At 48.2% G+C, this 13,438-nt stretch overlaps 1 protein-coding gene across 2 annotated transcripts in view; it reads right to left on the bottom strand.

Annotated features, from left to right (window-relative positions):
* Positions 1 to 1,378: 1,378 nt before the first annotated feature.
* PRDM11 (PR/SET domain 11) overlaps positions 1,379 to 13,438 on the bottom strand; it is a 26,216-nt gene continuing 14,156 nt past the window's right edge. Inside the window, exons 5-7 of one of the 2 annotated variants that reach the window (XM_009647560.1) lie at positions 8,127 to 8,314; positions 4,379 to 5,029; positions 1,379 to 3,543 (exon numbers count right to left, since the gene is read on the bottom strand). In XM_009647560.1, coding sequence (XP_009645855.1) covers positions 1,379 to 3,543; positions 4,379 to 5,029; positions 8,127 to 8,314 — 3,004 coding nt within the window. Of the gene's footprint in view, positions 3,544 to 4,378; positions 5,030 to 8,126; positions 8,315 to 12,368 lie in introns of those variants that run through there. The other variant, XM_035902922.1, reaches the window with a different exon arrangement.

Below are 13,438 nucleotides of genomic sequence, written 5' to 3'. Positions count from 1 at the left end.
AAACAAAGAAGAACCCCAAGCCCACAGAACAATCTCTTTGTGATGGAAGGTGCAAGTCCCCCATTCACATTTCAGCTGGACTCCGCATCCCTTCAAGAAAGGAAGAAATATTTCGCAGAAAGAAGCAGAGCATCCCTTCTTCCTGCTGTCATCAGTCTGCTGTGCTGTGGAACATGTTACCTTGGTCACAAGAGAATACGTGAACCTTTGTAGGACATCATCACATGAATATAATCCAAGATAATCTTGCATTGATAGCTCCTGCCACCAAACTGCAGCAGGTTTTACTTTCAGTCATTCCAAACAAAACAAAACAAAACAAAACAAAAAACCCACAACAATCTAGGATTATAAAGACATAGTATAAATAATGTAAATTAGAATATAATTTTTTAAGCCTTTGAATCTCCGCCCAGAGATGGCTCTTGACTCATTGGCTGTCTAGCTTCCACAGCAGCCCTGGTTTTGAATGAATAGTTGTATATATATATATTTTTATCTCCTACAATATAAAAATATAAATGCAAAAATTTCCCCCTGCCTTCTCTATTTTGCTATTTTATAGTCTGCACATGACATCATGTTATAATATATGTATGATAGACTGGTACTACGGTTATCATAAAAGGAGCTGAAAGCCAAGTATTACTCTACAGCCCAAAAGTAGGGAGAACTGAGAAAGGGGCATCACAGTTTAGTGGAGGCATTTGTTTCTGAATCAGAAGAAAAACCCAAAATCACGCCCCCAGCCTTTCCCTCCTGTCAGTAATCTCTGCGAGTGAAGAAAGCTCCCACTCGAGCAAAGAGAACTGGGTGGAGCTGGAGAGCCAGGGGCAACATAAACGCACGGGATGCTCTGTCGGAAACCAGAAAACTGACGGTCGTCAACAAAAGGCTCAAATGGCTCAATAACTGGACTGAACAACGGAAAGAGAGGCAGAGATTAAAACTGTGGGGAAAAAAAACAAACGAACAACCCCAAAACAGAACAACACAAGAAACAACCCAACAAACCGACAACACACATACAAAGGAAACCGCCGGGAGGATGAGGCTGACAAAGACCCGTCGTCTAGCTTATAGATCATTAGGTTTGAACATGTAGAGTATGGCCCCAGCACATGCTTCTAAAGAATGAAATGTTGCCACCTACACTGCAGCTGCCATGGTTGGAGACACCAGTAAATGTCTAAACATTGTCTCAATCTTTAAAATTCTGCTTAACTTCTATCAGACGCACATCGTCTTAACGTTTAAATTTTCAGTGTGGGTTTTTCCTTAATATATATAATATATATATATTTTATATAATAAATAAAAGTTTAGAGTATAGATTAAAAAAATTATTCAACAGCTTTCTGATCTGAGGCATTCCTTCCTAAATATCGGGGTAAAACTCAGAGCCATGGTCCATGCTCTGCAACATCGGCTTCTGATCAAGGGACGACATCCTGCTCAGCATTTCAGCTGACAGCGCATAACTATTGCCCGACTTCTCCTCGAACCAGCTATCTAGCGCCCTTTTGCAATCGAAGTTGGCAATGGGCGGCCCGTTAACGGCAATCGTCAAAAGATCACTGAGCTGCTCCAGCGTGAGCCGAGAGCGGTTGTTTTTGCGCACTCTCTGCAGGGCAGCGCGCCCCTTCTCACAGCAGGCCGATGAGGTGGGAAGGACTTTGAGGATCTGAACTATTTTATTTAGGAGGGGGAATCTCTGTTTGTATTTACAAATGTGACTGAGCAAGTCTTTAAAACCGTTTTTGGTATAATAATCCACCTTGAGTTCTCGCCACTCCATCAGCAGACTCCCTCGGGTGTCCATCCCCTCTCTGCAAACCTCTCTGGAAAATGATGGGACCGTCTCCAGGTGTTCAAATATTTGTACCATATCCTCCTTCCCGTAGCTCATGAGCTCATCAGTGCTTCTGGGCCAGGCTGCAAGGTCAAATACCTGACAGGCCTTCACAAATGTCCGGCTACGGGAATCGAACCTTTGGGCTAGGATCACCTGGGTCTTCTGGCAGATCTTTTCTCTGATCGACTGGAATTTGGCTTCAGCCACCCGTAGGTTTTTCACAGCAATACCATTAAAGCTTTCACGGAAGTTTTCCTCAAATTCCTGCAAGTACTCCCCAGGCGAGTCGGCTAGCCGGCTGATTTCCTGGATGGCCTCCTCTATTTTATCATCGACCTGTGACACAAGAAGGTACTCCCCTTGGAAGACGTAGGCGAGGCGTGAAAGGACAGCAATCACATCCAGCAGGAAGTAGATGAGTTTAATTGACTGGTAGTCCATCAGGAACTGCAGGAGGGCCAAGGCAATGGCAGAAGCGTCAGCCCTTTGGGTCTGGCCACTGACGTCTTTGAGATGGGCCACAACCTCAAGGTAATCCTTGATTAAAGCGTTGAGCACATTCTGCTCCCCAATGATCCACTTCACTGCTCGAATGTCCCCCAAGAACTCGGTCTCCTCACACAGCGTGGCAGCAGTGACCCTCAACTCGCACATGAGTCGGGGAGAGTAACGATAGAAACTGAGCAGTTGCTTCAAATTGTTTTCTAACTCCTCCAGGCACGGTAGTTCCTTCCCGCTGATTGCATCCAAAATTTCCAAATGGGGCCTGTGCACCATAAAGGGCAGGCACAGAAGCCAGGGCAAGGTCTTTCTGATTGTCATGAACAAGTTGGCTCTCAGGCTGGCAGTTATGTTAGCACCATCGACTCCCAAGCCAATAGTTGGTTTCTCATCCTGCAATCGGATTCCCAGGCTGGAAAAGGCCCTGTCTAACGCTTGGAGGTAACTGTCTGTTGTAGAAAAGCCCAGTTCCTGAAGAGACAGGAATTCAGTTGCTGGAGGCCCATCGCTGCTTGTGTACTGTACATAAACCGCAACCGTGTCTGCAAGCAAGTCATCGCTCTGCCCGTCCAGAATGATGCTGAGGAAGGGAGACTGTCGGATGCGTTCAACCAGGTCCTCCCGAAGAGCCCGGGCAATATGGTGGATTAGGATTTGGCAGTCTCCCTCGTTCATGTATTGATCCACCACCTTGAGTTCACACTTTCTCAGTAGTTCTGCCAGAGGCCGAAAGTCATAGTAGGGCCTGCCCTCCAGGGCCAAGTGGTAGGCTGTATTGAAGAGCAGGGTCATATTTCGGCACATCTCTTCTGTCTTCTCTGGGTGCATCCTGAGCTTGTAAAGCTGCAGGCACTTCTTGTGGAGGTTGCTCTGGCTGTGAAGCTTTATCGTGTGTATCTTGAACTGCTTTGAGCCAATGATGAAGGCTGAAGTCCGAGAGGATTGCACTGTGTACTGCCTACAGACATGGCACCACATTTCATTCAATGTCGGGGAGTACCGCAGAAACCAAAACTTTTTAAGCCACTCTTGCTTGAACCGCCGTATCCTCCGGCCCGTTGCAGAAGACATCTTGGAAGGCTCATCTGTAGCAGCAATCATGTCATTGGAAACTGATTCATCAGCAGAATCCACCTCTTGGTCATCGTCCTCCATGATGGTGGGAACAGAGATGATGCTTTCTGAAGCTGTAAGGGAAAAAAAAAAGGAAAAAATATGGTATTTACAAAGTTGCTGAGCTAGAGAAGCATCCTACTGGTGACAGTAGAGCATTGCCTGACGAGCTGGCCACAACCTGCCTTCTCCTGTCCACAATGCACTATGGGTAGAATTAGAATCATGGCTTTGAAAGGAAAATAAATCAATGTTTCTGCATATGAACTTTGTCTCCAACATGCCATGATGAACAGCAAGAAAGCATGCTACATCCTGACCACTTGCACTCACATGGTGTGACCCAAATACTCCCTTTGGTGAAGGCTCCTGGCTGCTCAACAGGCACGTTCCTGGAGGAAATGAAATGTATCTTCAGAAAGGGACACATGGTTGTGTTAAGGCAGCGGAGGAAACAGAAAGGGCTTTCCAACAAGGGGCACAGCAGGACATCATTTTGTACACAAAGAGCACACGTTTCAGTGCTACCACAGAGTCATTCAGACTTTCTTGGTAGCATGTGAGGCACTGCGGAGAGGCTTCCGCTGAAAGAGAATTCATCAAAAATACAGCAAACAAACTGTCTGCAATGGAATGTCTTTTTTATTGGCAGTGCATTATTGATTACAACGGCAACAAATAGAGCAAGTTGTCATACAGAGTCTTTCCCAGACAATGTTTTCCACTGTGCCCACAGCTGCATCGGCTCCTGGCCCACCCGGTCACAACACCTGACAACAAACCTTCCATGGAACCACGTGTCACCTGAATACTCAGAGCAAAATGCTTTAGATGGGTACACAGCACACAGGCATCTCACTACTCTCCTTAGGCAGGGTTTGGAGAACGCTGTTACTTGGCAAGGCTTACCTGTGGGGTCTGAGAATTCTTGGAGCTCAGGTACCTGGGGTGGTAGCACAGGTGGCTCGGGTAACTTCCCAGATCTCAGCATGTCTAACTCGGCCTGTAGCTCCCGGATCTTCTTCTTCAGCCGGATGCAGTTGGGACAGAAAGAGGTGGTGGGGATTTCGTGGGAGTTGCCTTGTGCAGAGGCCAGTGACAGCTCAGTCGGGCTGTCTGCTTTGAGCGACAGGGGCTCTTCTTCCTCATCTTCAAGGATGCTCATCTCTTTGGCTGAGCTGAAAGAGGAACCGTGGGGGATCTTCCATTCCCCTTCACTCCGGCTTCTGCTGAGGTTCAGGGAGCCATGCTGCATGGCACTGCCACACCTCTCAAAGATGTCTTCAGCCTGGTATTTCGATGCTTTTCTGATGGAAAGTGGTGTACTCGTTGCTAACTGGCTCTCTTCAAATTTGGCGGACTCCAAGGAAGCCTCCAGGACATCTTTGAAGATGAGGTCAATCTTTTTTTTCTTTGTTTGGGGATGGGATTCTCCCTCGTCACAGCTGCGCTTGTAGGGGCTCTTCCCTTGCTTTAAGGTGGCGAATTGGAGCGGCCCCCTCATGTCCTCTTGATTTTCCATATTCTTTTCTGACTTCTCCCTCTGCAACTTTCTGTCTCCTGGAAAGGAAAATGAGGGGTGGGGATTATCACTGGGAACCGAGCAACATCCCTCAATCTAAAACTCAAACGAAAAAAGAACAAAAAGGCAGGCTGAATCCCTGAGGTCTGCACGTTGCGTTACAAACCAGGGAACTGACACAACTCAGTGGAAACCGAGGCTCATGAAAAGGAGGAGCCCTGCTAATGGGTACATCTGCAAAAACAGAGACAGTCCTGGGTAGCCACAGCGGAGTAGGACCCACACACTTTTAAGAGAAGAGAAACTACTGGCAGCTTGTTTAACCTAAAGGTATAACCAACCTGCGCTGGAAGAGGACTACGAGGTGAATGACTACGAGGTGAATGACTGATCACAGTGGAACCTAACGCCCAGAGCCCAAGCGCCGTTTCGGCTGGCTGGAAGACCTGTGCCTGTTTTGACTTGGTAAAAGGTATCAAGTGTAGAGCAGTGCAGTGAGAGATTCAGACCGTTTCATGGCAACCCCAGCGTCTGTGCACAACACGGCACAAAGTTTGCAAGCCCTTTACTCTCGTTCAGTTTGGAGGCTGCTCCAAGTAAAAATAACTTGCACTCTTAAACCCCAAGGTACTCATTGTCAGCTGAGCTACAACGGGTGAATGCCCTCCAAGGATGGGACATCTATCTTGTCCCGGTGGAGTCTAAGAGTGTGGCCATTCAGTGATTAAAAAAAAAAAACCAACCAATAATAAAAGCAACCTCATACAAATTATTAATTGCTTAATATAAAGGGAATAGCCAGATTTCCTTACCTGGAAATTCAAAAGACGATAGGTTTGGCTCAATTTCCATCATTCTTCTATCTTGTAAATAACTTCAAGCATTGATGGCTTCCCAAACAAGACGCTGCTTTATGCTGATTTTTGGTTTTGTTTGCTTTTAAAGTGTATTCATGCTTTCATAAGAGTTACGGAGCAAAAGCTACCATTCCCTCTCTAAGGAGAGCAATGCTAAGAATGCAGAAAAGATGCAAGACTCAAAACAGTTAGAGTAAGGCACCGTAAAAAGGGGTGGCCCAAATGGCAGGGATTTTGCACTGGGTTTTGATGCTGGCTGGCAAACCCAGCCACTTCTTGAGTGAATCCGTAACAACAGATCTCATTTTCAACACACTGACAACAATTTCTGTGGGCAAAGCTTTGGGTCTCTGTCTTAGTATTTCCCCCGTTACAGACGATAACGACTACTGGCAGAGGTAGGGTTTTAGAGAATGGCTGCTGCTGCCTTTTTCGGTGATTTTTTTTCCCCCAAACAAGCGACTGGTTCAGCCCTATGGAAAAGCTAGAAATCACAAGACAATCCCTCATACTATTGGTCTCAACTCCATTGATGAGGCGGGTCAGAAACCACCAACAGAAACAAAACCCAGGAACCATATTCTTTTTCTGTGAGTTAATAAAGTGTGCCACTTCAGTCGACAAGCTCACCTGCAGGGGATTTGAAACCTTTTAAATAGAAAGTGACTCAATAGACTTTGGTGCCGCTCCCTGACCGCCTCCCAGTGCCCTCCCAGCTGAGGCTATGATGTCTCTCAAGTCCAGCAATGGCCCAAGCGATGCTCCATTTTAACAACGTCCCTGCACTCCTTTTGCAAAGGCAAGCTGGAGCTCACCAAGACATCAGGGGTTTTCTAGGATGGTCTCTGCAGCCCCATGGGTTTCTGCCAGAGTGTGTGGTAGGCTATGATGGGTCCTAAGGAGCCCAGCGCCAGATCTTCACCACACTCGTAGCACAGAGCAGGCTGTGAGTTACCATTTCAGTTCAGACAAACCATGACACCATGACAAACCATGACTAAAGGCACGTCTGCATGGCAGGGCAATCATTCATATCCTTGGTGCCCCTCCAGAGCAGCTGCTCCAAGAGCATAGTTTTCTCTTGCCATACTTTCAGAAAGTACCAAGCCATCTGGACAACTAACATGTGCACGGGATGCAGCAAAATCACTGCAGCCTGTACCTAACCACTCAGTGATGTTTATTAACATAAAAAAGCACATTCACACTGATGTTAATTCAGAAGTGGGAATTGCCCAAGTACAGCCATCAAGATGTAACACTGCAAGTGCATAGTAACTCCAAGGTGATGGAGAATAACCAGCTTTTTCAGGACATCTTGTCCACCCCACGATTAAAGAGGAGACACCTTTTACCAAGTCAAGGCAGCAACAGCAGCTGTGTAATAATATACACAGAAATCTTAATTAGAAGATTGTATTTAGTGTGGCTGTCCCTCTGAGGCCCTGCCATTCTGTGGCTAAGCCTGGAAAGAAATGCCCTTAATTAACTTCAGGTCTCAGCATTGTACAGATGAACAGATGCATTAAGAATTTTTGCCTTCCTCTAAAGCTTCTGGTATTGCTCACATTACACTGACCTAAAGGACCGCTGGGTTTGTTCCAGTATGACTACCCCTAAGAAAAGATAACAATTTTTATCCGGGGAAGAATCAGTCTGACAAGTACAAAGCCTCCTGTACGTTGTACATGCACTCTAAGGTTGTGAGATTAGGGAGTCTCTAGCTGATGTCACGCTGATCCCAAATTATCTTTCTGAAGAAAGAGGAGATAAATTAAGAGAGGAAAATGGACATACAAACACACCAAGGAAACCTCTCTCATATGCACACAAAACCAGCCAGACCTCCCTCAAACAGGCTGCTCACAGGACCCAGAGAAACAGCATGTTCAGAAGAAAAACCTAATGCCTGTCTATGGGACCACCAGCTTGGCAATCTTCGGGCCAGAAAGTCTTGTGACAGAGGAGCTCTGTGATCCCAGGGCTTTGCATGAGGCCCTCTGCAGCACACACACAACATGACACAACACAACACAACACATGACATGACATGGCACAAATCTTTCTTTCATGGTCTCCATGACAGTGGTCATACTATTCTTCTTGTATACCCATCCATCCATGCCATGAGGAGTTCCCACCCAGAGGTGCTCTGCTTCTAGAAACGCAGCTCTCCTCACGCAGCCTGTGCATCACCTACATCACCCACCGCGCTCGGTCCATCAAGTGTGGCAGCCCAAGGGGATCAGGGGGGAGGGTGGAAAGGGAGGGGACTCACCGCTTGTGAGATTCCTGTTGATGGTCTCCTGGGACATACTATGCAACCGCTTCATGTAATCCTCACTGTACCAGACCCGCAGCTTCTCCCCAGGGCGGATGTCACGGCAGGCACGGAAGTAAATCCTCTCGCTGTGCTGGAAGGCCATCAGGTTCTGCTCCCTCTCCTCCCGGGAGATGATCACGTACCTGAGGACGAGGTGACAAGGCAGGCATGAAGCACCAACTTTTATCTTTGTGGCCCCCCTTGCACCAGAATGACAACCATGATGAAGCCAGAATGACCTTCAGGAAGAGCCATCAACACAGCCAGACTGGAAAGCATGGAGTTATAAGTAATGGTGTGCAAACTGCCAGAGATACAGGACAACAAGCACGAACACCCAGGGAACACTAAGCCAGTGGGCCCATTTCTGCTGTGGGAGGGATGACAGCAATGTACATCCAATCTGAAGGAGCATCTCTGCCAGTAAAGGTGACACAGACTCTCATGGGCAGAAATTTCTTTGCCTAGTGATGGAAACAAGGGCTTCTAGATTCCCCATCATCACTTCACAATCCCAGGGCCTCCTCCTTTGTTTTCAGGAGCATCCAGAATATGGCTGGGTCCCTCTGCCTGTCTCTTTCCCAAACCCACCAATTTCCTTTTTAGCAGAAACAATTTCCTTTTTAGCAGAAACCAGATTTCCTTGCTTCTCTCCTCTCAGACAAGCAGAATTGAGATACTCAGGGCAGAAACATGGTCACCTAATGTGCATGGGGATATTCGCTGGTTGTCCAAAAGGAAACCAAGCACATGCCAGTACTGGAAGGTTTTGCACTTGGGCGTTCAGCAGGGTGTGACAAAAAAATACAAACAGCACTGCAAGTGTCATGAAAGCCCAGCACCACGTTGTGGGGATCTCCTGGCAATGCTGACAGAAAGATTGCTTTCTGGGCATGGGGTTTGTTTTCCTCATTTAAAACAGCTAAATTTCAGCTCAACAGAAATGTATTAATTCATACTCCAAACAACTGACCCTCTGTGCAACTTGGTAAGACATAGATCTATAGCTAGGATCGTATTATTTGCTCTCACACTCCCTGTGTTCTTGCTAGAGGACACGGAAAAGCATGGTAATACCAGTTCCAGCCGCCACCAACATGAACTCGTAACACCCACCCAGGACCAGGAGGAGGCCCTGTCACGGTACATACAGACCCGAGAGCAGATCTGAACAGGTCACAGCTAAAAGCTTTTTCTTCTCTTTTGCCATTTGCCTCTATTATCCAGCACTCCCTGCCACAGTAACACTAATGAAGGCAAGCAGAATACGGCTCCTCTGACAGCTGCTGCTACTAGTCCTTGCCCAGACATTCCCTTAGATGTCACAGGTATTTCTTCGGCTTAAGAAATCCATCAACTTTTCCTTAACGCTCTCCCCTTCTTTGGCCATGTGCATGCACAGATAAAGACACAAGCCCACCTACAAGTGATCACACCAACCCACACACATAAGGTCACAAACTTGGTGAAACTTCTCGCAAAACACAGAAAACAAGTCTGCAGTGTCTCAGACTGCCTGAGGCTCCAGCAATTCTGGGTTTAATGTTAAGCAACTGTGCACACGCCTGCAATCAGCTGTATTTTTCCTAATGTGTGCTACCCAGGATGCTCTGCAATCTTCCGTAATTATTTAGACAGCAGGCTCTGGCACTGCCAAAATTAGCCAAATGTTGGCTTTCGTTAACCCTTATTTTACTTTTGATCACAAAACAAAGGAACTTATAAACCTTCAGTTTGTGTATTTGAGAAGGAACAGAGGCCTGGACCAGCATGGTGGGAAGGAGGCCCTGCAATAGCACACAGCTAGAGCTGCCTGGCTGTCGCCTCTGGGTGTTACCAATCACTCCACAAAAGGTGTATCAGGCATTCAGCCAACCATGAGATACACAACCCTTGAGACAAAGCAATGTGCTGTGGTCAGTCTGATGCCTTGCAGCAAAGGAGATCCTACAGGACGTTCTCCCCAGTCCAAGCAAAGTGCCAGGATGCTTCCTAGTGCCAGCTAAGGAGAACCCCTGCAGCCTTCTGCATCCTGCTGCCCAAACATCAGCTGGAGCAACGCGATCAGGCTGCCCCTGCAAAGGAGCCCAGTTAACTGCAGAGGTTTATCACCCCCGAGTCACTCACAGCTCCTTAATACAACATAGAGGACTCACATCCTCACAGCCAGCGGCACTGAGGAATTCACGGGGCAGTGGCAGGACTGTTTGGTGCATTCCCAGCAAACTGCATTTGACAGCGAGATTCAGAAAGTTCTCTAAAACACAGCTTCGTGTGGGAAGGGGAGAGCCTGGTTAACTATTCCCACCAGGGCTCACTTTTATGACAAAGTATTTTATTAAGCATGAGCGTGCTTTTCCTGTTCGCTCTCCTGCCTGTAAACCCCTCCAAGTTTCTGCCTGAGAGCGTCCTTCGGCTCCGCTGCCCGCGTCCTGCGGCTCGGGCCGCCTCCCGGCATGGCAGGGAGCTGGGAGGAGAGCGCAGGCTGGAGGGTGTGAGCCGCAGCGATGCTGCAGCCCTGCAGCACATCGCCCCGCCGCCCGCTCCCGCCCAGCCTCCTGCAGCCACCCGTGCCGCCGATTTCACCAGGAGGCATGAAGAAAGCCCTTAACAGACAGTTGTGGAACAACCCAGTCACAAACACATTTCTTCACAGCTGCTGGCAGCAGGTAACTGGTTTATACTCTGAGAGGAAGCTTTACATCTGTGATACCTCCCTGAGGTAATGTAAATGGGGATGAGATCATCCCATAAATGAACTGCTTTCGAGCCAGCGCTGCCCAGCCCCAGCTCCAGCGACCTCAGGGGCACAAATGACACAGGTTACAAAGTACTGCATAAAACCCAAATTCCACCTTGTAGGTCTAAGACACCCCATGCCACTGCACGCCACGGGTCAGAGGCAGGTGCCTTCCCAAGGACAAAGGAAGTCACTCCACAGAGCAGCAGCCTGCTTGGCAGGGCAGGGGCACAAACTGCCTGCTGAGGAGAGGAGCGACCGTACCAGCCCGCCTTCACTGACATGGCTGCCTGAGGCTGAAGCGTTCACATCCTGAGCGGCCCTTCCTGCGAAGGCTGGGAAGTGGCCAGTCCCCCTCCTGATGCCAAACACTCAAAGCTAAACTGAGGCAAGCAGGCTACCTCAGTTTAGATGCCCAGGACAGGCATGGCTAAGCTGACACAAATGCTGCACGCAGACAGGCATGGTCCCACTTGCATAGCGGGTTTCCCAAGGGACTGCGATCCCCAGAGGAAGAGCAGCGTTGGGACTGCCGTTGGGGCAGACCCAGCCACCCAAAGCTGCTCCTGTTCCTGCAGAGAGGCATTGGCACCAGCTGCAAATAAGCCATTTCATGTCCTGCTCAGTCCCTGGGATGAGCCAGGCTCAAGACCACCACAGATTCTGCCCAGGCTACTCAGGACCAGCCCTTGCACCAATGGAGACCATTTATGACCCATCTGCAGGTATCGGGGCTTGGATTAACCCCATGGCTGTCAGAGGCACAGCTCCTTGCTCCACAGAGCCACCTTTCCAATAGCCTTTCTAGCTAGCAGCAAAAAACCATCCTTATCTCCCTTTTTTCTAAGCCACAGCCCACTCAGGACACCAAATTGCCAAGTTTTAGGATGGCCTAGTGAGCATGCCCAGAAAAACATTAAGGTATTTTTTGGTAGCTCAGACCATTCCTCCGCAGGAGGGGAAGGGAGCAGCCAGGAGAGACAGAGAGGGGGAAGAAGAGCCCTGCAGCTGGAGGGAAGCTCAGGCTTCTATCACCCTCCTCCTCCCCAATTTGCCCCATGCCCCCTGCCGCCCGCTGGCCCCTCCGCTGCTCACCCTCCGGCTGGCCCCAAGGGTGCTCTGCTGACCCCCTGCCAGGGCAGAGCATCGCAGGGAAATGGCCATTGGCCTTTCCCAAATCAATATCAGGTGCAGAGCCAAGGCAGGAGATCCCGTGCAAGAAAGCTGCCAGCAGCCCAGGCACCTGCAAACCCTGCCTCAGCTCTCCGATGCTGAGCGCCTCCAGGAGACCCAGCATCAGTGACAGGCTTGGTACCCGTTCAGGCAAAAATTATATGAGAGAAACAAATGACTCAACAACAGCTGTGTTAAAAGTGTTATATATTTATTGCATTCTTAACAAAAATACTTTTAAAGAGAGAATTTTTTAGCATGTACAAGACATGGAGATACTGGGGTTGAGCACAGCAGTTTGCTTTGACACGGGCACTTACTTCAGCAGCCAGTTAACGTGATGGGTGCACGAAGAATTATCCTTTGTGAGCCAGTACAGAAAAGCCACTCCACCGAGGGGTCTACACAGGGCAGGAGATACGTCCCCAGATCTGGGCCAATCTGTAATAGTCCACAGAGGAAACTGGGGGAGACATCAGGCAGTTTATAGTACAAGGTCCTTTCTCCTGACCAGAGCCCAGCCTTTGGGGGTTTGCATTGAAGGCTGCACATCCTGCACCAGGACAACAAGGTTCTCTCTCTAAATGCATCTGTGTGGGCAAACTGATGGCAGCAATGATGCCAACACCCTCCAGTGCCCAGCACCTGCGGGAGCCGCCTCCTCTGCAGACCTGAGGGTTCCCGGAAGGGATCCCCCCCAGACAACACCAGAGGAGCCAATCCTATCAGTATATCCATGGGAGAACACCAGCAGGGACCAAATATTATAAAAATATAAAATACTACTTCTATTAGCAGCAGCACTGTATTGACTCAGAAAGCCTTTAAAACATATTACCATTTTTCAGTTCTCTGCGATTCATAAATTACATCCACTTCTACCAGATTTCCCAATCTTCCCTTCAACTGAAGGGAGATTGTGACTTTTGCAGAATAAAAACATTACAACAGAAGTAAAACGACATTCTCAGAGGCAGGTGAGCAAGTACTGCCCTGGTCTGGCACCAGCACTACAAGGAACATCATCTGCATGAAACCAGCATTAGTCATTCCTCAGAAAGGAGGTTTTTCTCCTTGCCAGACCTCTACTTCCTTGAGCAAGGGCCTTTTACCGCACCATTAAAAATAAATTACTTGAATTAGAATTACAGAACAACTAAAAAGAAAAAAGGAAAAGCACGTCAGGATTCACGTCAGAAATCCCTGACACGGGCATACAGTCAGCTTTCCAGAAGACAAGCTAGTGCACTATACTTTCAAAGGACAGGCCAGACATATTAAAGAAGATCATTCAAGATCACATTAAAAAAAGTCATCCTTCTGCTATACTGTGCTGCCTATGTTCGATTCCTGC

This window comes from Egretta garzetta, unplaced genomic scaffold (assembly GCF_000687185.1).
Source record: "Egretta garzetta isolate BGI_Z169 unplaced genomic scaffold, ASM68718v1 scaffold329, whole genome shotgun sequence".
In the NCBI taxonomy this organism is placed as follows: Eukaryota; Metazoa; Chordata; class Aves; order Pelecaniformes; family Ardeidae; genus Egretta; species Egretta garzetta.
The sequence above is the reverse complement of the archived record's forward strand: the minus strand, read 5'-3'. Positions and strand labels throughout refer to the sequence as shown.